The sequence below is a fragment of the Acipenser ruthenus genome, chromosome 9 (genome assembly GCF_902713425.1).
Source record: "Acipenser ruthenus chromosome 9, fAciRut3.2 maternal haplotype, whole genome shotgun sequence".
In the NCBI taxonomy this organism is placed as follows: domain Eukaryota; kingdom Metazoa; phylum Chordata; class Actinopteri; order Acipenseriformes; family Acipenseridae; genus Acipenser; species Acipenser ruthenus.
In genome coordinates this window covers 13112689-13135311 of record NC_081197.1, presented here as the reverse complement: position 1 = coordinate 13135311, position 22623 = coordinate 13112689, and the positions used below count along the sequence as shown (strand labels likewise).

The 22623-nt window shown below is 38.8% G+C and overlaps 3 protein-coding genes across 13 annotated transcripts; 2 read left to right on the top strand and 1 right to left on the bottom strand.

The window, feature by feature from the left end:
- Window positions 1–403: 403 nt before the first annotated feature.
- Window positions 404–5564, top strand: LOC131738057 (transmembrane O-methyltransferase homolog). Of its 4 annotated transcripts, none has more exons than XM_059031188.1 (5): window positions 404–927; window positions 1446–1506; window positions 2651–2919; window positions 3124–3320; window positions 4012–5564. In XM_059031188.1, the coding sequence occupies exons 2-5, from the start codon at window positions 1469–1471 to the stop codon at window positions 4330–4332; spliced, it is 825 nt and encodes a 274-aa protein (XP_058887171.1). In that variant the 5' UTR covers window positions 404–927; window positions 1446–1468; the 3' UTR covers window positions 4333–5564. The 4 variants fall into 4 exon arrangements, with proteins under 4 accessions (XP_058887171.1, XP_058887174.1, XP_058887172.1 ...); XM_059031191.1 differs by having other exon boundaries at window positions 1439–1502; XM_059031189.1 differs by having other exon boundaries at window positions 1439–1506.
- Window positions 5565–5707: 143 nt separating this feature from the next.
- On the bottom strand, window positions 5708–9451 carry LOC117405883 (anaphase-promoting complex subunit 15). 4 transcript variants are annotated; one of them, XM_059031197.1, is made up of 5 exons: window positions 9319–9451; window positions 8519–8645; window positions 7590–7658; window positions 6897–7034; window positions 5708–6775 (listed from the first exon to the last, which is right to left on the bottom strand). In XM_059031197.1, the coding sequence occupies exons 2-5, from the start codon at window positions 8642–8644 to the stop codon at window positions 6728–6730; spliced, it is 381 nt and encodes a 126-aa protein (XP_058887180.1). In that variant the 5' UTR covers window position 8645; window positions 9319–9451; the 3' UTR covers window positions 5708–6727. The 4 variants fall into 4 exon arrangements, with proteins under 4 accessions (XP_058887180.1, XP_058887181.1, XP_033865235.1 ...); XM_059031198.1 differs by having other exon boundaries at window positions 7599–7658; XM_034009344.3 differs by having other exon boundaries at window positions 8525–8645.
- LOC131738058 (folate receptor alpha-like) lies at window positions 8643–22540 on the top strand. 5 transcript variants are annotated; one of them, XM_059031193.1, is made up of 6 exons: window positions 8646–8780; window positions 10761–10878; window positions 17530–17656; window positions 17772–17960; window positions 20091–20226; window positions 20566–22540. In XM_059031193.1, the coding sequence occupies exons 3-6, from the start codon at window positions 17534–17536 to the stop codon at window positions 20850–20852; spliced, it is 735 nt and encodes a 244-aa protein (XP_058887176.1). In that variant the 5' UTR covers window positions 8646–8780; window positions 10761–10878; window positions 17530–17533; the 3' UTR covers window positions 20853–22540. The 5 variants fall into 5 exon arrangements, with proteins under 5 accessions (XP_058887175.1, XP_058887176.1, XP_058887177.1 ...); XM_059031194.1 differs by having other exon boundaries at window positions 8670–8780; window positions 10746–10878; XM_059031192.1 differs by lacking the exon at window positions 10761–10878 and having other exon boundaries at window positions 8643–8780.
- The last annotated feature ends 83 nt before the right edge of the window (window positions 22541–22623 follow it).

Below are 22623 nucleotides of genomic sequence, written 5' to 3'. Positions count from 1 at the left end.
CACTAGTGTAGAAAAGACCGCTCCACTCAAAACCACAGACCAGTAAACTAGTCTAATATTCTAGCTTTACTCGTTTCCAGTTTTCTAACAAAATAGGTGGTATAATGTTTTGAAAATATAGCATTGTTTATTTTGACTGGTTTGATTTCCTGTCACAAAAATGTAACTCACACTTTGGCTTGTCACATTTATAATTCCTGTCAGTACACTTGTTTGGTATTACTTTCCTAATTACGCTGAAAGAACCTGATTTTAGACCATTTGAGAATTTGTTTAACCCTTTGATGCATGGCGACTGCATATGGGGACAGATACAAAAAACTCTCTCCTAGTCGTTATATGGGGACAATATGGAAGACATGGTAGCCTCTTATGAGGATGCCCCCCCCCCCCCCCCCCCCCATATAAAGCAGTGTGTCTAAAACAATTTTTCCAGCTATTTTTAAAGATATTTCATGCATGAAATGGTCAATAACATGGTAGCAGGAGAATCCCCTGTTTGTAGCTTACTGACTACCTGTAAGCAGAGAACTACTGGTATTGCGGGTGACGGTGATGCTGTATCAGGGGTATGGAGTAAGGGATATGGTGTGGCTGGGGGTGACGAGAAACTCTCAAGCATCTGTAAATGTATGATACCTTTTGGTTAAAGATGGTGAATTGTTATGTAAAAGAAAGAAATGAGATTTCTATAGTACAGTGACCATTTAGATCTTTCCAGTGAATTCTAGGTACAGTAACCTGATCCCTGTTCCACATGCACCTGTCAAACAGAACATGATCCCTCTCCCTTTGCATGTCTGGATTGTTCTACTGGCTGGAGGTCAGTTATCAATAATGCACGCTCCCTATTTCTTCGCTGTGACTTAAACTGGAGCACAGAGCAAGCATCTCTCAGCCATCAGTCCAGCGTACAGCTCCAAACAGGTGAGTGGGAACTATATGTTTTACTGATTGCTCACAAACATGCACCTACCTAGTCATTCCTGTGTTTTGTGAGTGTGCTTATTTAGGGACTGCTTTTTCAAAGTTCAGTAACATGATCTTCCAGAATAATGTCTGATGATGGTAATAATAATATGCCAATTACTGTGTTTTGTGACTTGGCAGAACAAAGCCTTGTTTATACGTTAAAATGGTAATTGAATATACTTAAAATAACTATACTTGCTTGTATAAGAGTAGGCCATTAAATCAGCTTTTGAAAACCAGGCCTTGTATATTTGAGTATTGTGATGTTTGTGTTTTAGTGTTATTGTTTAACTGCATGGCTATTTGTGTAGGTGCAGCTTGGGTGTTTCTATGCATTAAGAAGTTCTTTGTTGCCAAGCTGTGAAAGTATACGCCCAGGGATGTTTTCAAATAAGAATATTTTGTTTAGAAGGAAGTTTGTGCTGGTGTTAAATAAACTGTATTTTGGCTTCCCACTGTTCCCGAGTTTGCAGTTCTGGTTGGAAAATGGTCTTCAATGACAGTGCAGTTGTATCTGAGAAGGAGCTCTGGTAGGTCAGTATGGTCATCTTGTGTACAATAGTCATAGTAGAATGAAACTACAGTGGTAACTTTTTCATGTACATAGTATAAACAAATACACAGTGGTGCCATGTTACAGTAACATATCACAACCACTGTGCCGTCATAATCGATTTTTTTGCCATTGCTGGTAATGCTGTGATCTCTGTGCTTCTGTAGGTGATACACTTGTATTACAATGGCATCCCAGTGATGTGAATGATCCAATGCATTATATATATAATTTCTGCTCAAAAGAGCCAACTTCCCAAAATTTCTGTATGTTTAACATGCCTTTGTCAATGGAAAGTGTGTTTTGGGGGGGGGGGGGGGGGGAGAACGTGGAGGTACTTGTATGCTTTTGATGCCATGGTAACTACATTCACTTATTTCTATTTCAATCTATTAATGTGTTTGTGATGTAACTTACTACATAGTTAATGATGTGACAGTTTACTATTCCTTTCTATTTAAACATTAAGGCATCAATGTATTGAGTCTATGTATCCATTTATTTTCCTTTTATTCTTCTGTATTGTACATCTATCTAATTTTATTTATTCTAAAACTACTAATTGTAGGCCATTCATGTTGTGTTCATTTCTTGAAGTGCTGAACTATTAGTTACTTCATTTCTTATGGTTTGATAGGTGATTCTGTATTTTATATAATGTTGTATCTGTCTCTCCTACTTATTTTATTACGTTTTTGCCAAAATATACCATAAAGTTGGCTAGTTTTGCATGCTGAGTTTCTTATGACTAAAATATATATTTTCTCTATGTGCGAGTTCTCTTATATATTTGCATACTTTACATGTGCTCTTAATGTCCTTTTAATGTGGACTCAAATGTCTGGTAAATTTTGCATCCCTTCTAAAAGCCACTATTGGTGGATATATTTTTTAAAAAAAATTGAATTAAGTATATGTAAATGCTTCCAAACTGTTCTTGAAATGTTGGGTAATAATTTAGAATATATAGTTATTAATGGTATTCTTTCGACCTACTTTTTGTCTTTTTATGTTTTTTTTTTTTTTTTTTTTTTTTTTTTTTTTTTTTAAAACGTCAGTGATAAAACATTACCTTTTTCCTATATAAAACAAAAAAATGTATTGCATTTTTATTTTTCCAAACAGATCAGAGATGGTGTCCCCAGCAATTGTGCTGGCTTTCGTCCCTTTACTCGTGACGCTGATAATCCGGTACCGGTACCACTTCCTGCTGTTGTACCGGGCCGTGCTGGTTCGCATGGTGCTGGACTGCACGACAGGGATCTCCCGTGAAGAGCGGGCGTTTCAGTACCTGCTCACACATTCCCTCCCAGGGGACCCGGACAGCATCCTGGACACCTTCGACCACTGGTCCAGCCGTGTGGAGTACATGAGCAACATTGGCCCCAAGAAAGGTACCAGCTTCAACTGTCATTTTTTCCCCCAAGTCTATTTCTTAATACCTAAAAGGCATGAAAGTTGGTAGAGATTCATGGTATAACATCATGAGCAGTGTATTATCCTGGTACAAAAAAATTGCTTTAGAAGCTAGTGTTTGCCCCTGACCAAAATTAGTCTCAATTCCCTGCTCATGGCTGTATGTCTTCATCTCACCTCAGGTAAAGTTCTGGACCGCCTCATTACGGACAATACCCCTCTGACTGTGCTGGAGCTGGGCACACACTGTGGCTACTCTGCGGTCCGTATCGCACGTGGACTGCCCCTTGGTGCCAGGCTCTATTCTGTTGAGATGGATGAGTGCAATGCCGCCATAGCCGAGAAGGTCATCCGATTGGCTGGATTTGATGATGACACGGTGAGCTAACATACACCTTGGCTTTATGACTTGTATGTGTTTCCCATTCACAAAGTTTATATCTTCCCCGGTCTAGGTATCTAGTTAAAATAATGTGTGGATTTTTATTTTAAATAAGAAATGGTAGTTGGTGTGGGGTCTAGAATGCCTCACCGAAAATCAGTGTGTAGATTTTAGAATTAAAAATCCCAACATCACTTGGATTCTTTAACACCCAACTTGACAAAGCTCTGATATCAGTCAGCTTACTAGGACCAGGGCAAGCTTAGATGGGTTAAATGGCATCCTTTCGTTGGTAAATGCAATGTTCTTAAACTTGCTTATAGTGTTAGCGTTTAATAGTTACTTAAAGGGGTTTATTAACTTCACAACTTTCATTGACCAATTAGGAGCATTACAACGTAGTACTACAGAACATTCCGTTAGAATGTCTAGTTTTAAAAGAAAAAACTAAATAGAAGTAAAACATTATTAATATGTAAAATAAACCTGCAATTAAATTATTGTATTTAAAATGGCAATAAAGGCACCATTACCAGTTTCTGATTATCGGGAATTACCTTGGTAGTTGACCTTGTCTGTATAATTGGTGTATTTGACAGTCAACAACCAGAAAGTAATGCCCTCTCATCGTGGGTTCTGTTGGTTTTGTAAAACCTGACAAATGATGTCACTGGGTTTCCTCCCCCAGGTGGAGCTGATTGTGAGCCCCTCAGAGGAGGTGATCCCCCAGTTGAGGGAGCGCTTTGGGATTGAACGTCTGGACTTCGTGTTCATGGACCACTGGAAGCGCTGCTACCTACGAGACCTGCAGCTGCTGGAGGGGAGCGGGCTGCTGGGGAAGGGAAGCATTATCCTGGCAGACAATATCATCTTCCCCGGGGCACCGCACTTCCTGCGCTACGTCAAGAGCTCCGGCCTGTACCAGCACCGCATTCACCAGGCCACGCTGGAATACTTCCGGGGCATCCGAGACGGCATGGCAGAGCTCACCTTCATCGGAACCAAGTAGAAACCTGTCTGTGAAGACAGAAGGGGCTGCTACCTGTTAACTTTTAATATTGAAGAGTTAATACATGCTGTGATAATTTGTCAGTATTTTAATGCTTATTTCAACAGACTTTATTTTTTTTAATGTTATTTGTCTCTATTCAGATTGTATTTAAATGTTGTCAACACAAATTTGATTGAGTTAGTAGGGCTAGATTATGGCTAGAATTAGTTTTGCGAGTTGGTTATTTAAGTTACTATTGCTTCCTTATTCACACAGAATTCTAGCTCCTTTTTTACGGTAGGATTCTTTTTGGGGTCAGCAATAAGTAAACTGAAATACTATATCTATACCACCTTGCATTACCTTTTATATGAAAACCATTTACTCATACAGGGTCAAATCAGTAACATCATGGATTTTTTAAATTTAATAAACATGAGAACAATTGCAAATGATCACCATTTTATTTTTAAAAGACTTTAGATTCTTCTCTTTTGGTGTGGTTCTTTCAGAATATTTTCTTTAAGTGTTTTTACAATACTGTACAGAATGCTTATTTGTTCATTACATTTTATATATCATCTTATTTTCAGAATGGTTTGATATTTAATTAAATACTCAATGTCCAATTAAGCGAGCAGCTGCCAACCTGGTTAAGTCCTTTTAAATATGTAATTTAAGGGGAAGTAATTTTAAAGCCATTGTTTTATATAGAATATACAACCCATTTTCACTAACTTGGTTATTTTTTAAAATCTGGAATTATTTCTCAAATGGCAGTCAACCATGAAAATGAACACAAATAAAGAATTCAATTGGACAGTAGACTACCAGAAGGGTGAAGACATGCTGTTGGCATCTGAACATTTCAGGGCAAAGTTCTTTGGTAATAATCAGTGTTTGTATTACAGGCAATTAACACAGACAATCTAAAGCACTTGGTTCACAGTTCATTTTCTAAAGTTTAGATTGAGCAGTAAGATGGATTGTGAAGCATTGATCTAATGCACAGACAATGAGTGATCAGTACATTGTGTTCATGAATAAAAAAACAACACTTCAGAACAAGCTCTTCTTTATACAGGAAAATGTGAGACCTACAATGACAGAAAATAAGGAAGAAAGATATACTAAAACAATTGTTAAGTGCTGTGATGCTTGAAAGGTGTAGAATTGCTGCTGGTTGAAACTCATATATGTATTACACTATATACTGATATACAAATACCCTTATATCTCCCTCTCTATACTTATTTTTGTCACCTTGCTTCTATGGAATCGTTCAGCATTAATACACTCCCTGCAATCTCTTATATGCTTGATTTTAATGTCATTTTTGCCCTGGTAGTAGTAATGTTGTAAATAGAAAATAAAATGCTTTAAAACACACAAGTTCTTTAAATAACATGTGACTTTAATTTTTGTTTTAAATAGTAAAATGCAGTAGAACAAACCAGATGCATTTACCCCAAATGAAATTTCAGAGTAAATCCCAGACATGGAAGCTATCCAACTTTGTTACTGTATCCATTTTGTTAAATCTCAGCAGAGACAGCTACTGGATGGTCTAGACTCTACAGCAGCATGACAGTTGATGACCATCAGTGACTGCTCATTGATCAGTTGTGTATTAAGTATCATAGTTGCTAGAAACACAAGTTCATCTCGAATGGGCTTGGATGTGTACGTGTTCTGTATAGTACACTCCAGACAGTAAATTTATAATACCAGTAAAAGCACATAGTACTATATTCCCTATTCCATAGCACCATTGGGAAGCCAACCTATTTTCACATACTGTATTTGGATAAACACACCGGATATGTCTAATGGCTGTGTGCCGTTTGTAAACACAAGTGTAAAGTGGTTATGATTTGCAGCATTTAAAAACTTCTGGACAAGCGGCTCTCCTGCTGTAGAATGGTTACCCAATAGTGTTGGTTTGTTTCTTACATTCATTTGCTGAAGCATAAACACTTTGTTATACAACAAAACAAACAAGCAAAAAACAATCCAACAAAACCTACTTTACCATATACTGCAGTTAAACAATGCACTCAAAATACCAGAGCAACAAGGTTCAGAGCATACAAAGCCAACGGCAAAGGGCTGCGTCCTTAAAACCGTGAACCCTTCCTGGGTACTGGAAGACCAAAACAAGGTTCTGGATGTTGTTTTTCACTCTAGTACTGGAAGGAGGGTCTAGATTAGGGGCCTCCAACCCTGGTCCTGGAGAGCCCCTATCCAGCAGGTTTTATAGGTGTCTTTACATCATCAGTGGCTAAAGAGCTGGAACACCTGTTAATATTGACTAACTAAGCCAATAATTGGTTCAATTACATAACAGAGATTGGTTGAAACGAAAACCAGCTGCCACAGTAGCTCTACAGGACCAGGGTTGGAGACCCCTGGTCTAGATCATCCACTGGTCCTGGTCTTGATCTGCCCCTTCCATATCCACCTAGGAGGAACACACAGCAATCAGATTTCATTTATTTTTTAAATAAATGGATTGATGTAATGGTGTCAAGTCCATATGGCTATTTTTAACAGCCTCTGATTAGCTCTAATCTTTGGCTTACCTCATTGATCTCCCCGTCATCAGGAGACTCTGTGTAATCATTCATCTCGTCCATGTCCTGCATGTCCTCGTCATCTTCAGAGTCCTCCTCGCTGTCTTCATCATCCTCATCATCCTCTTCCTCCTCGTCATCAAAGTGCTGTCAAGTGGTCAGCATGGCAAACAGTACAAACAAAACTCAGTTAGTCATACAAACCTATTTATTATGGTTATGGTAAAATAACAGTTACTTCCTTGGATTGTTTGCAGTTTTGTTTTGGTAGATGTTTACATAGGTGTAACAAATGCTTGTTTCTCAGGGATTTCTTCAAGATCACCAGAGCTAGCCTGGAGCACAGCCTGATGGGGATGTGTCTCAGGTCTTAATGCTGTAACATTGTCAGGCCTTGTAAGCTATACCTTGACATATGCATGCTATAAACAAATGATCAGTCCGACGCCTACAAGTTAAGCCAGTCCGTTCACAAACAGCCATTTAAAGCCCTGCAAAATCTGTATCTTTTAAGACTATAACTCAAGAATCTCAACATATTTTTATCCACCAAATGAAGCTTTATTTTAAAATGACAATACAACAAAATGAACCACACGTAAAGAGCTTTAAAAAAATCCTTAATGCAACAAAGTGAATGTCAAAAAGCCACAGACATTCTCAATCCACCAAACAAACAAAAATAAAAAGTCCTGTAAGTACATTTGGTACCTCCGAGGCGGGCTTCCCAATAGGCACCAGGGTATTGTCTTTCTCAGCTATGCTCTGGAGCTGAAAAGACAGGGATTATAATCACAATTAACGAAGAAGGACTGAAAACAAAGCCTGTTGTCTGAGACAAAGTAAAATGGAGGCTTAAACAAGGACTGGTATGTTAGTTGATCTTGCTAATCTTTTTTCAAATGTTTTACATTAAATGGTCTTACTGACTTGTATTTATTTGACAAAATGTATTTTTTCAGCTACCAAGTAAAGACCAAGTGAAAAGTTGCTAAACGGGTACAAGAGTTAGGAAGACACTTCGAATGTACCAACATAATTCATGTTCAGTCGTGAGTAGAATAAATAAGGTGGTGCACAAACAGCTTTCTTTTTTTGCTTGCTAAAGTGAAATTCTCATTGAAGGGAGCACCACCCACACTACAGCAGGCAAGGACCAAGTCAAATAGATCTTTATTTGAAGACATGGCGTATATTCAATTGATATAAAGAGTGGCTAACCTAAATACACCCAAGAGAAGCACACACACACACTATTAAGAGTTTTTTTCTATTTAATTAATTAAAGGACAACAATATTTAGACCCTCCTTCGTTTAGTTCAATTAAACCCCCATATCTAAAAGATACTAATGGGCGGGACAAACTACAATTGTTCTGGTCTGGATTGCGTTAGCCTCATCTGTCAAATATATTATTATTTTACAGGCTATTTCACAAGCACCACATACTTAAAGGGGAGTGGTTGTACCTAGACAGCTCTCTTCTCAAATGGCTGAAGGTCGTTCCTGACAATATATGGCAGGTATGGGTTATTTCAGCACAACCGCGTGCCTTCTGGTGTGTTACTGCTTGCTTAATTAATTAATAGCGTGGGAACTGTTCATCAGGCAACAGCTTGACAGATCATACACAAACCCAGGCCTGGTGCTGCTGCTCCTGCTGCTGAAGCTCGTTCTCATCCACACAGGGCCGGTCCAGGTTAAACCAGAGGGACTCGGTCATCCGCGGGAACAGGGAGGGGAAGAGTGTGGACATTCTTAAGAGAGAGAAGGCAAGATCAACTTCACAAATTGGGCATTCAAGCTCAAGTGGACCACATTCCTGGAAGCTGTTTCCTCCATTTGTTGGTTGATGATCGATAAACCACAATTTTGCCGCACCCGAACACTGAGTAAGTAAACCATATGGAGTTAGCCTACATGGAATGGAAGAGACTACTTGCAGTTTTTTTTTCCTTTGTTCCACTGTCCACTACATGAATCGTTACTTTATAAAATATTGCAAGTTGCAAAACAGCTTTTAATTTCGGTTAACAACTCGTTTATGTGCGATCAACATACCATGATACAGCGTTTCAATAATAAATGAAACGCTATACTATAAAATTACATCATCAATTGAAACTCAATATTAGATTCTGCTATGAATACAATGCAAATGACTTGAGTTAGTCTGCAATTACACAAATACCACCCACGAACAGAGAATACAGGGAATATTTTGCTACAAACATATAACATTGTATGTTTTTATTTTAACACAAATGTCCACAATACCGTAAAAAATAATCCATGTTTTAATTTCAAGTCAGGTCTTGTCTTTGCTGACTCAAATATTAAACTTTTTTTTTTTTAACTCCACCGTTTCATTTTTAGAATTTGGATTTATAAAACGTTTCTGTCAATTGCAAAGTTGTTTTTAGTACATACCTCTGATCACAACCTGTCAGTGTTTAAATTCAAATTGTTTCCCTGCCGGAAGTCTGTGTTCACTGAATCAGAGTCCCTCTCCTAGTGATGGTACAGTTCCGCATGAAACCTACGCTTCTGTTTCCGTCAACAAACCGAAGCCCGTTGCGTTATTGAGTTTAATAAGGAAAGGAAAGGACCCCAACTGGGCTGAATACGATGTCATGTCACCACAGGCACAGGGCGAAATCGATTCGAGGTGCGCAGTCTGCGACTGTGTAAATTAGAGGGATGATTTACCATTCTTCAACGATCGGGATGAAATTATATTATGGGACTCCTTCAAGCTCCAGACAGCTAGTTCCGTTTGAAGTTGAAGCTGCCTTTATTCAAACATACAACACATATTGTTCTACAAATATCCTAACAGAACACACATGCACATTTTATAATTATACTGACATACGTACAGTCTTCTTAAACCAATTTGAGAGAGCTTTCCAGGTATTTTAATGTGGAGCTCCCAGACTTCCAAGCTACTCTGGAACACTGGTATTGGGTCAAAAGATTTCTAACCTGTTTTGGCTAGCAAGTTTTCATGTCATTGATAAACATTTTTTTTTCTTTTCTGTAGCCTTTCCTTCAGACATAATATTTGTTTTACTTCTGCAATGCCCTTGATAGGTCTGTAAAGTAATTTCTGGTTTCAAGGATAAATTCCTCCAAAAAAAGGATTGGTTATCTCAGTGTGAAATGAAGGAGCTCAGATAAAGTGGGAAACATTTCCATAAAAGTTTTCCATAAAAGACTCCACAAATGTACGGAACCCCTAAAGGGACATGGTGTGAATTTAAAAAGTTGGTTAGTATCTTGAGCGCATGACATAATATCTTGCTGAACACTTTCTGCAAAATAATCCCATACTTCTCAAAATATGTTTTAAATGTCTTTCACTTATAACATAATCATGACAAGTGTGAAGTACAAAGATAATATCTTTATTTTTAGCCCGATATAAAAGTAAAACTCAATCAAGCCACACTATGAGCTCTGTTACCACAATCTCTTACAAGGATTAAGCACTAACTCATGCTCACCAGATGTCATGCGCACAAGATATTATGTTGATACGAACCTTCTTTTTTAATTCACACCATGTCCCTTGAGGGGTTCTGTAGAAATGTGCCCATTTGCTTAGGAATATGTATCCTATCCAGAATAGCAGGTATGCGATGAGAGCATGGTACATGCAAGTCATAAAAGTAAAAATCCCCTAAAAAATGCTGTATTTATTAAGAGATGTGTAACAGGATGACAACAGGACCTCATAATATTGTGTCCTACAACAAAGTATAACTCCTGCATGGTAGGGGTTTGTTTTAAGAGTTTATAATACCCAATTATTTTACAGTTTTTTTCTCCCCAAGTGTCAAATTTTCTCTCAATAGTATCTTTACACCCAGGAATTCGACAGAGGATGTTAACAGCCTATGGGCTGTAGAGAAGCAGTCCCTGCCGATTTCACTCCCATAACTGTATAACTCACCCGGCCTGCACACCCTGAAGTCATGCCTTTAGCAGGTGAGCCACTCACAGAACCCTACACACTCACATCTTGATCAGATGCCCACTGGTTAAAATTCTACAGTGGGATAACCTGGACTTGCTCCATCTACCCAATCCCTAGCTTGGTGTGTGGGGCACAATTCAGCCCACAGCGAGAGTGTATGTCTGTGACACATCTGCATTTGTGTTCCCTGATGATGCAATGGTACTGTGTGGATTAGTTCGTACCATTGTGATACCATTTGTACGTTAAAATATGAAGATGTTACTAATGTGGCTCATACACTATAGCACCTCCTTGTGCTCCCATTTCCCCTTAAAGAACAAAGAATCGGGACTAGGTTCTCCCATTTATCTGTTAAAAAAGCTTGAAAAGCATGTTTGAAACAATCCCTTTGAAGGCATGCCAATCTGTGATTAATGATGGAATTTAGCTTCACATTATGAACGCAGTGGCGATATAGCCACTCTCCTGCTTGATCAAACACTGTAGGTCGATGCCCATGGATGGGTTTTCTGTTGTAGAGATGATTTTGATGCAGATCCATCAAAATAAAACTACCGGTATGGGCTTGCAAAGAGCTCAGAAGAGACTCTCAAATGATTTACCTTTGGAGTGGGACTCCTTTCTTCAGCCTGGAAATTACAACACACAGTTGGACTTTAATCGGAATTCAGCGTGGATAACAGCAAATAAAGTTATTGAATAGCACTGCACTTACTGAATAGTTAACTGTTAAGCACAATGTTTTATTATGATATAGAGGAGAATGCTACAAGTCCCTCAGTTTTGGAAGCTCGCCCTCAGGTTCCTGGCACTCTCAGTCGCTGCTCTGTTCTGTCCCACTCCTGGCCAAGGCCAACATGTCGGGTTACGAGGCAGCGTCATGACGGTGTCGGAAGATGGTGGGCACGGCGTCCGGCTTCAGATTCTCTCGGGTCAGCACCTCACAGATGAAAGGCTGCACCACGAAGCAGCAGAACCAAAAGCTTTCCTTCCATCGTACTTCTCACTATTTTAAAATATTTATTATCATCGACATTTCATAAGGAATAAACACAATTAAACTCCTGGAACAGATTTTAGATAGCCAGGCAGTTTATTGTTGGCCCTTGTAAAAAGGATTTGGTTCCAGTGGGAACACCAAATTTAACGTGGTGTACAGAGTGCAATGGTGTTCTAATGCACCACACTGAAGAATAGATCTATAAATCCTGCTGAATAGTGTATCTGTTTACTTTAAGATCAGCTTAGTTGCCATCATGCATATCCCGTCACCATAATCCAGAATTAGAAAGTTTTGCTCCAATTTTGTTACATACAGCCTTAAAAGAGTAAGTAGCGGGGTTCAGAAAAAAATACAGCATTACATGTCCCCACGTATTACTACAACTGTTTGCAAGAAAAAGCCCTACCTCCCGTGTTGCTTTTGTTGACCCTAGGAATAACCAGCAGCCCCACATCCTGTGATCTCAGAGTGCGGTTTGGAAGATACAGGGTCAGTAACTCCTGCAAATAACTGGGTGCTAATCCATTCAGCAAAATCTTACAATTCTATACTGCACAGGGAGCCAGTGTAAAAGAGGCCAAAACAGTGGCAATATGTTCACTTTTCCCAGTTTTAGCCAGAATTTTTCTGGTGTCCCACATTTTGGGACACCAGAAAAAAGTGCATTACAATAATCAATCCTAGATGAAACATGGGCATGCATTAGTCTCTCGGCATCAGATAAGGAAATAATTGGTCTAAGTTTGGCCTGGCTTCCTGGCATGTAAAATTACTACATAGTGCGGGTTTCATCTCCAATTAGTACGGAGTCAAAATGTAGTTGTTTTTATTAGAAGTTGTTTTTATTTAAAATGTATATATATATATATATATATTAGAGGAGTATACAAATTACAAGTGCATCAAACACATTTCCCACAAAAAGTTTAATTCTCAGAGAAAAACAGTTTATTTCATGAACACTGTAATATAAACAATAAAATTGCACAACATAAATGCCAAAAAAGAACTTGCATTTGGTCATTTCTACCTGTGGGTGGTGTGGGGGTACTTCACTGGGGTCATCAGCTGGGCACCTACTGTCTCGGGTGTTTCATCGACAAGCCCACGACACCTCGGGTAGGCTGGACAATGATTCCGGCGTCCCAGCACCACCCTCCTCCCTCCCCCAATCAATCCAGACCAGCTAACTTACCTTGGCTATCCGTTCCTTTTCAACCAAATCCATCTGCTAGATATTTCCACGCTCTCACCAGGGCACCACCATCTTTTTGCTAATATTTTTTAGCCACACGATGTTCATCAGCTTCCGAAGAGTGCCAAATTTGGAAGCAAGGCCGTTCGAGAAGCAGACATAGAGGTTTGCCATTGCACTCGGGGGCGAAGCACACAACAAACGTTTTGCGTTCTATTTTAGTCATTCTGTAACACAGCCAGCAGTTCTTATGTTTCTCTAGGTAGCCAGGAACGTGCAATGTATGGAATGACGAGGAAGGCTGCTTTATTTTGACTGCTGGCTCATACAGCGGCACGTCATCTTCTATACCGATTCCTGCCAGCTGCCGGCAAAGATTTTCTCTAAAATGGAGATGAGAATATTTTCTGCATCTTTCAAAACCGTCTGTACCCTGATTCTTTTCTCGCCACTCTTGGAAGAAAAGGACACTGTTGGTGACCGTTATGTCAATGAAGTGGAAATGGATTGGAGGAGAACATGGTAGGCTCCGATTCTCTGGTCGGATTTGTCTACACCACAAATGTGCCGATTATAGTCGTGAATGGCGGCAGGCTGCCACACCTCCGTTTGAGTCCAATGACCCTCGGTTTTTAACATTCTTGTTATGGTGCTCGATTCGTTGGCACTATGAAATGACGACAAACAAGTAATGGCTCGAGCATCCCTCCACTGAACAGCTAGAATGTTCCCTTCCTCGATACGACACCATCTCATATCTCCACACTTGCTCAGACATTCCCATTCTTTATAATCCTTCACAATAAAGGGAAAGTTTAGGCAATTTCTGTTGCACATGCCACAAGAATTACAACCAAGACTTTTTAGTTCCATCAGCAAACTTGGCGATGTATAAAAATGATCAAACCATATGTTGTAGCCTTGGTGAACAAGTGGCTGGACCAATTCTAAGACTACCTTTTTCGCTAAACCAGTTTCCCTACCATCACGGCTGCCGGTGTAAATATCAAAATTAATTGTGTAACCGTTGTCTGACGCTGCTAGAACCCACAACTTGAATCCCCACCTAGTTGGTTTATCGTTCATGCACTAAAACCTGATCGCGACTTAGACCTAACCATACGCTCATCGACTGCTACATTTGGTTAGGCTGGTAAAGTTTAAAACATGTGGCTTTTAGGTGATCGAGGAGGTAGCGCAGTTTGTGTAGCCGATCATTATTATTCTCTGTGGCAGGATCGACGATATGTAGCGCAGCCATTATCGCCTTGAATTGATCATGTGTCATGAACGCCCTGGGGGGGATTACATTTTTTTTACTCAGGTGCTGTAAGAGAGATCAATACATCCGGGGCTTCATTGGAAACAGCAGGCATGGGGCTTTGGTAACCAAGGAGACTACACAGGTACGCTCCAAAGTTAGAGCGGGCCTGTAGGCTCCTTGGTTACCACATACACAGTGCACACGCTTGGAATCATGCCGCGGACGCATAATCAAAATGCTTAAACATTTTCAGTTCTTCTACATTCATTTGAAAATGATAGAAACTTAAAATATATGAAATCTGAGGCCTTTATCTGTGGTTTGTTAGCTTCAATTAAATTTATTTATGTATTTTTACATTAATTTATTGTTTTGGTTATGGTTTGTTTAATTATTTGATTTTTCTTTTATTTATTTTGAAATCTGATTGCTTATTTGTAGCACTTGTGTGTAATATGACACCTTTTTAAAGGGGTATTGGCCGAGTTAGGCAGTTTTTAGTGTTCCCCTGTCCAAAGTTCCTCACACCATCTTAATCAACGCAGAAGCCTGGTATTTACCTGATGGATAGTGCCCAAATACTGTTCTGATTGTGATATTATTTGAATATAACAAGCAGATCAGACATTTGCATTGCCTTTTTTCAAACACACTGTTCTCTGCACTTTGCTGGTGTGCTGTGTTATGCCTTTGTTTTGCTGTTTGTTGTAGCCTTGAGGGCTACTCAGCGCAGACTTTGACCTACTTTAGAGAGAGCATTAATGCCAAAACTCCCCATTACACAGCTTATCATGCATTCTTCATTTCAAGCCAATCAGAGGTACACTGAAAAAACATGACAGTGAGCGGTGATTGGACGTTGTGTTAAAGTGCAATAAGTAGGTTTTCAGGTTGCATGAATGTTTTTATTCTCTAGTTTTCCTGGGAGGTTGCTTGATGTTGGATCTCTTGAAGTGCAGTCAGTGTAAAACTCCAGGGTTCATCTAAAGCAAATCTTGAAACTATATATAAAAGGTATTACTTTTTATTATCCTGCGTTTTAGTACTAAGAAGTAACTTCTTGAAAAGTGACTTGCGGCGAGCTGGGAATTCAAGGTATTGGTGCTATTATTAAAGTACAGGTAGACTGTGTGTTCATTTCCAAGCAAGGTGACTGATGTAGAGCTGAGAATTTTCAGTGCTTGTTACTGTTTTGGTGCAAAAATACATTTTAAAACTTGAATCTAGTTGCCCGGAGAGGGGAGCTTATGTTTTTGTCAACTGCTAGTATCTCATAATACATTAAACTGTTATCAAAACACTGTTTTGTAAACTCCTTGGTGGAGCTGTAATAATAAAAAATGAACCATGTTCATACAAGCACTTAGAAGAAACTACTGTGATTGAAGTAGACAAACGTTTTGTCTAGTGTCTTCCTCGGTTCACTGATATTAATACACAAGCCGAAAAGGCACCAGCTGAAACATTTGGCTACTTGACAAAGTATGTGGACATGCTAAGGGTGTTGGTGGCAACTTCTAACCTAGTTTGGCTGCCATATTGAGGTCATATGACTTTAAGTTTGGCAAATTTTTAAAAATTATATATAGGTGTTTTTGGATTTACACATAGATATATATTTCAGGACATTATGGACTAAAACCCTTATACACATCCTGAAATAAATGATTTTGTAAGCATTTAAACCTTTTGTGTACATCCAAAAAAATGTGTTTCATTGTTTTTAATTTTATATCTAGGCCTATTTTTAAAAAAGACACAGAGAGAAAGACAAGAAGAGGGAAAAACTGAAAAGAGAGAAGTCATGCATGACCATTTAGCAAAAAGAGATGAGAGGGAATGAATACAAACCTGAGCTGAACAAAATAGACCATTTTGTCTAACTTCAATTTCATGAGCTCCTTAGTCCAGTGACTATATGAAAAGGAGAGAGCCTGCTTCCAGTTTAGGATGGACTCTCATTGAGACTGACTAGGCATCCACTTTTGATGAAGGGTGTCAGTGTGGTGGTTTTGTGATGTGGACTAATGCCCACTGTGGGCTAAATTAACACCACCAAATGAATTTCACTATTGACAAAATTCACCCCAGCCTACTGAGGTGAAGACTTGTGCGTTAACCCACTAAGCCACCTAGCAACGACAAAGCATGAAAAATATTTACACAAGATGTCCCTACATTCAAATAGTGAGTCCAGAGAATATAAGTGGCAAGGCATGTTCTCTAAGCTTTTTAATACTTTATTAACTTCAGGGATAAGTTAACAGCTAAGCTACGTTGAGATGTGGCTCTCAGCAGGCAGTAATTCCAGTCATGTGTTGCAATAGTCATTAAGTAATTGCACTGACAGTGCTTTTCAGTGATTTTATGCTTACACTTGGTTAACAGTTAAGTCTTGCAAGCTTTATCCAAAGACAAAGGTTAAAGCAGCCTTTTTTTGATGACCTTCTACAATGATCTCTCAGGTGTGAGTCTATATTAGAAACAAAAAAAAAAGACGACCAGACAAGTGTGAATTTATTGATTTATTGATTTCTATTTTATATTGACTTAGACTGTTGGTTTTGTTCTTAAGATTGTGATAATCTATTTTTTTTTTACTTTTATGTAAAACAGTATAAAAGTAATATAGGTGTATAAAGGTGAAGCCTACAAACTCGTCTGTTGTTTTTTATTGTCTGTATGCAACAGACTAGCTACTATAAAAGCCCTTTCTAACAAGCCTGGTGCCCCGTACAGTCATGGTTTTTATTTCAACCAGGAACCAAAGATTTGGTTACACTCTTTACACAGAGTGCAGTTACAGTGACTGGTCCAGAGTCTATGGCTATGGCCAAAGATTTTGCATCTACTAGAATTTTAGGATTGAGATAATAATAATAAAAAAAAACTGTATAAACATAATTTAGATCTTTCATTTAACAGCATGTAATCAAACAAACTACAAAATTATTTCGCATAAGTCTATCGGAAGCCACAATAGTAGCAGTGTATTTCATGTTAGATTTCAATTTGTCAGTTTTTCGTTAAGTGTATGTTAAACTACAAAGCGGTATGTAATTGAATATGTTAATGTGACATGTAGGGTGCAATGCAAATGGAAAAGAAAAAAGAGAACTGAATGAAACAGAAAACCTGAAAAACATTTTGCAGAAATGTGTGGTCCTCGACATCATCTCCCTATCTGTCATCTACAGAGAGATGCTGGGGCTAGTGTTATTGGCGATGGTTTCTATGGCAACAGGAGAAGACGTGCTAAACATGTGCATGGACGCTAAGCATCACAAAGTCCACCCAGGACCAGAGGGGGACCTGTACCAGCAGGTAAGGATTACAATTGTAGTCATCTATCTAAAGCTATGTTTTCACTTTATTAGTCAAGCATACATATTACTGCCTGTGTATCACACACGGTCTTTTCCTTGTTTATGTTATCCAGTGTGCTCCCTGGAAGAACAATGCCTGTTGCATGGCTAACACCACCTCTGAGGCCCACAATGATCAATCATACCTTTACAACTTCAACTGGAACCACTGTGGCATGATGACGGACAAATGCAAGAAACACTTCATTCAGGACACATGCTTCTACGAGTGCTCCCCCAACCTGGGGCCCTGGATCCAAAAGGTGAGAAGAAAAAGGTTCCACTTTTTGTTTTTCAGCAGCTGGTGGCTAAACACAGATTCCCAGTCCCTCAGCTCTAACCGCTATGCCACTCTGCCTCAGTCCCACAGCTCAAACTACTACACTAGGCCCCACTTCCTCTGATGCATTAGCTCAAATCGCTGTAATCAAAGACCACTCCATCTCAAAGTCCTCATGTGTACATTGTATCCATCCTGCAAGGCACTGTTAGGCTCTTATATATAGCTCTGGAAAAAATTAAGAGACCACTGCAAAATTATCATTTGGGAAAGAAAATGGAATTGGAATTGAAAAACTGGAATTGACCCAAACCCTGGTGATCACTGAAAGTACATCTATTTTAGCTAGCCGTGTTTGACCACTAGATGTCACTGTAGCCCCAGAGACACACTGCCTGTGTCTGGACCTTCTGTGTTTAAATATTTCACTGCTGAGGAAAGCCACCATTGTTCAACAACAAAGCCTACCCACAAGCCATAGTCATACAACTTGTTCCATCTAAACAACAAGACCTTTCAATGGCCGTCCAGAAAATAAGTAAAATATTATTCTATACATTTTACCAATTGTGATGTCATTTTTTAAAGAAAAATGCATGTTTGTTAAAACACTGGCCTCTTATAAAACAGCACACATGAGACCTACATTTTCTTCTAAAATTTTTATTGGAAAAAGGCCATATGAGCTATAATTAGCTCGTTTACAACGGTGTCCACCAGCAGCAAATTACAATCACATAAAACACAAAGAATACACATTTAAAACACTACACAGCATGATATACATACACAGAGCTTCTTCAGATAATAATGATACAGCACATTTTTTAATTGACGATGGGAAGTCTCTGATCTAAGTCCCATCGGCAACGCATTCCAATCTTCAGCATAAGCAGAAGATTTCCTTCCAGTAGCACTTTTTACCAACGGTATTTTAAAATATTTGGTACCACAAACATTTCGTAAACTGTAATCACAGGTAAACTCCTGGAATAGATTACTCCGATAAACAGGCAGTTTGTTAAGTTCTTTCTATTATCAGGTGACAACAAGTTTACAAGGTACAGTGATGTTCTAAAGGAGTACTCTACGAATCTACAAATCCTGTTAAACACTGTATCACTCTTCTTCAGCGACTCCTTACTAGCAGTCATGTAAATCACATCATTAGAATCCAGAATAGGAAACAAAAGTTGCTTAGCTAATTTAAATCTTGATGTAAAATTTAAGCAATGACGCTGGCCATACAACAATCCCAGTTTTCTCCCAATTTTTCAAATTTAAGAGTTGTATCGATATTGACACCTAAGTATTTAAAAGTATCAACTGTCTCCAAAGGTTTATTACAAGTAACAATAATACAATTAGAATTATTGTTTTGTATCATTTAAAATCATAACCAATAGAAGTGCAGCACAGGTAAGATTTATGGAATCATGTCATTGGCTGTAACCCCTTTAAATGGTGGAGAACTGTGTGTTTCTGATGTGTGACATTGAAAGAGTCATAATAGAAAATTGTAAATGTTTGTTGTTGTATATGTGACCATTTTTGGTTGTGCCATTACTGCCCAATACATCAGTTGCCTTTTATTTCTAAAAAAAAACTGTGCTTGATGGGTTGAACAATCAAATATGCATATCCCATCTGCAGACCTCCCCCCAAACGAGCACTTGTGGGATGAGCTTGGGCACTACTCATTAGCCTGCAGTACCCTGTGTGCCATTGCAAAAACACCCCTAGTGCCCTCGAGTGAATTCAGAGTCACTGTCCTGAGCAACACAGGCACAGTGAGTGGTTTGTTCTGCACACCAATAAAATTATATTCAGAACATAAAACATGTTGAAAGCACAATGCTGGCCAACACATCAGTCTTAGAAAGCACAGTGAGATACAGTACTTGGTCTTTACAATTGTTTAGGTATGTGTAAGTTTGTTTTTATTTGACTCAAGGCCTCTGTATAACCTACCCTTTGTGTGAAATAGCATTGTATTAGTGTAGTTCTTTAGGCCTTTGTTTTATAGGAGTCATTTTTAGTATTGTTTTTTTATGCACATTCTTAGTCAAAAAGTACTTTAGAAATGAAATGCTGTTTTCTTTTTTTGTTTCAGGTTGACCAAAGTTGGCGTCGAGAGCGAATCCTGTATGTGCCCCTATGCAAGGAGGACTGCAGTGCATGGTGGGAAGATTGCAAAGATGACTACACATGTAAAGAGAACTGGCACAAGGGCTGGGACTGGAGCACAGGTCAGTTGCTCACACACTGAGACACAAACAAATACATCTGTCTACGGTATCTCTAAAGATGTACAGTACATGGGACCTTCCTTTTTGGACAATGATATATACTTATTTGCTTTGGGTAGGGGGTTAAAATAACAGTTCATCCAATTGCGAAGAAACTCAGTACAGTCATTCCATAGCACAGGTTTTTGGAAATATCAGAATCACTAGAAATAATAGAATTTGAAGAGGCAGAAGCATACGTGTGGGCTGAAAGAGAAACTCATGTTGCCAATGCTTGTGTTAGACCTCCTTTGTCACAATGAATGCTAAAATAAAAGCAATCATTCCTTCCTTTTCCAGGAATTAACCGCTGCCCAGCAAATACCCACTGTCAGAAGTTTAGTGACGTATTTCCAACTGCGCAGAGCCTGTGCGAAAAGATCTGGTCTGACTCTTACAAATACACCACCCACATAAGAGGCAGTGGCCGCTGCTTGCAGATGTGGTTCGAGTATGGCAAAAACCCAAACCCTGAGGTGGCACAATACTATGCGATACAGATGGGCCTAGTCGGAAAGGCTTCTTCCCTCGGTCGCCCAGCTGCCCTCCTTCTCCTCACTGTAGTCCTCTCTTTGCTGTTTTCCTGATAAAAAATGTATTGTACCTAGTCAAAAATGTATCCATAACTTTGTGTGTATGTGTGTGATATCTGCTGTAATGGCTATTTCAACCATTTTCATCACTGCAAGGCCTTTTCATTACCAGGTATCTGGTAAATCAGCATATACTGTTTTTACAAGACCAGCTTTGTAGAACAAATAATGACTGCTTCTTCCTGGTAACTAATCACTTCCTGTGTCACACGCCCTGACTGCTGCAAGACCATTGGAGTGAAAGTGAGCTACATCAAAGGCAGTGATTTTTAAAGCTTGGTCATCACTCTCACTTTAAACGCTACTGTATGTGAGCTACATTCTCTACATCCTGGAATAAGATCTTAATGATCTGGCACAGCTGGCATACACAATTGCTGTACACCCATTGGCTTCAGAATGTTCAGTTCACTTTCATTTTGTAGCCAGCTTTAATAGCTAGGTTGACTGATGGCAAGATTACTCGTGGCAGGATGCAAACAGCAGAATCACATTGCAAGAAAATCCACTCAAAGCCACTTCCATATTCTGTGCTCAGCAATTCCTGCTTCTGTTTTTTTGTTGTTTTTTTTTGTATTAATTTATACTTTTGCCTAGTTACGATTCCTGGAAAAAGTATAAAATGCAACTCCTCCAAGATGTAATTTTTCCAAATCCTAATAGGGCATAACCTTAACAACACACCCAGACTGTTGTAGGCTTGTCTTAGACACACGCTTCCATGCATCAGATGAATTCAGATGCTCAACTCAGGTAACTTCCTCATTCAAAGGTATTTAGATAGAGTTATTTCTACCATGACTGTCCCAGATTAACTTTGATTTTGTTTCAATTACACATTGAAACAAAGGGGATTCCTCATACAACTGAGAAATGAATACATTTAAAAACAAATTACTGCAATGTGGGGTTTTTTTGGTTTTTTTTAACCCCCAAGTGCTTTTTTGCCGTTTTTTTGTGGTCAGGTTTTCAGTGCTGTAAATAATTTCACCTTGTAGAGCTTACTTAACTCTTTCAGAACTAAGTAACTGTACAATTCAACCAGCCTTATTTAATCATTTCAACAGTTTCAGTGTCGTATTAAGGAAATATATCACCAAAAAAATAACCACATGCGACTGGTTAACTGTCTGTTATGTAGAGTGGAATTATGTTCCACTATGTTAGTTTCAAGAGTGCAGTTTTGAAAGACAAACCTAGCAAACATGCATTTGCATTTTAAAACATAACATCTGGTACTACACTAGGTTAAAGAAAGATCTCAGTTTGTGGGGGTTTTTTGCCTTCCAGTAAGTCTTTGACTGTTTTACTTCTTAGGCCCTTTTATCCCAGCAGAGTCTTTGCGGATCAAAGAATCGTACTTGCTGCAAAACATATCAGTCATTAGGGGAAGCAGCTGGTTGGTCACTAACAGGACAAAAGGCCCTGAAAGGGTGGGAACAAGTTCACTCTCCAGGTGAAATGACCAAGGAAGTATAAAACTATGTGAAGCAAGGCTTACAGAGATTTCATTTTCTAGTCAGTGTAGTACCAGATATCACGTTTTAAAATGAAAACACATTTTTGATAAAAAAAAAACACAAAAAAAAACAACAACACTTGATGGAATTATGCAGCAGTTTTAATTTCCAAAGTTTAAGGTAAAAGAAAGAAAAACAAATGAATAAAACAATGTATCATGATTCTGGTCTGAGTTTAGTTACTGGTGTTGAAATCTATATGTTTTGTTTTTATCGTTACTCTTGCTCACTAGAACTGGCTGGCA

What these genes read in the sequence shown, in the direction of transcription:
- LOC131738057 (XM_059031188.1), top strand. Translation starts at nt 1,469, where the DNA reads ATGACAGTGCAGTTGTATCTGAGAAGGAGCTCTGGTAG. An exon ending in CTGAGAAGGAGCTCTGGTAG is followed by an intron (nt 1,507 to 2,650) that starts GTCAGTATGGTC and finishes TTTTCCAAACAG; the next exon opens with ATCAGAGATGGTGTCCCCAG. An exon ending in CTGGATTTGATGATGACACG is followed by an intron (nt 3,321 to 4,011) that starts GTGAGCTAACAT and finishes TTCCTCCCCCAG; the next exon opens with GTGGAGCTGATTGTGAGCCC.
- LOC117405883 (XM_059031197.1), bottom strand. Translation starts at nt 8,644, where the DNA reads ATGTCCACACTCTTCCCCTCCCTGTTCCCGCGGATGACCGAGTCCCTC. An exon ending in CCGCCTCGGAGGTACCAAAT is followed by an intron (nt 7,035 to 7,589) that starts GTACTTACAGGA and finishes ACCACTTGACAG; the next exon opens with CACTTTGATGACGAGGAGGA. An exon ending in ATGACGGGGAGATCAATGAG is followed by an intron (nt 6,776 to 6,896) that starts GTAAGCCAAAGA and finishes TGTTCCTCCTAG; the next exon opens with GTGGATATGGAAGGGGCAGA.
- LOC131738058 (XM_059031192.1), top strand. Translation starts at nt 17,534, where the DNA reads ATGCTGGGGCTAGTGTTATTGGCGATGGTTTCTATGGCAACAGGAGAA. An exon ending in AGGGGGACCTGTACCAGCAG is followed by an intron (nt 17,657 to 17,771) that starts GTAAGGATTACA and finishes TATGTTATCCAG; the next exon opens with TGTGCTCCCTGGAAGAACAA. An exon ending in GGGCTGGGACTGGAGCACAG is followed by an intron (nt 20,227 to 20,565) that starts GTCAGTTGCTCA and finishes TTCCTTTTCCAG; the next exon opens with GAATTAACCGCTGCCCAGCA.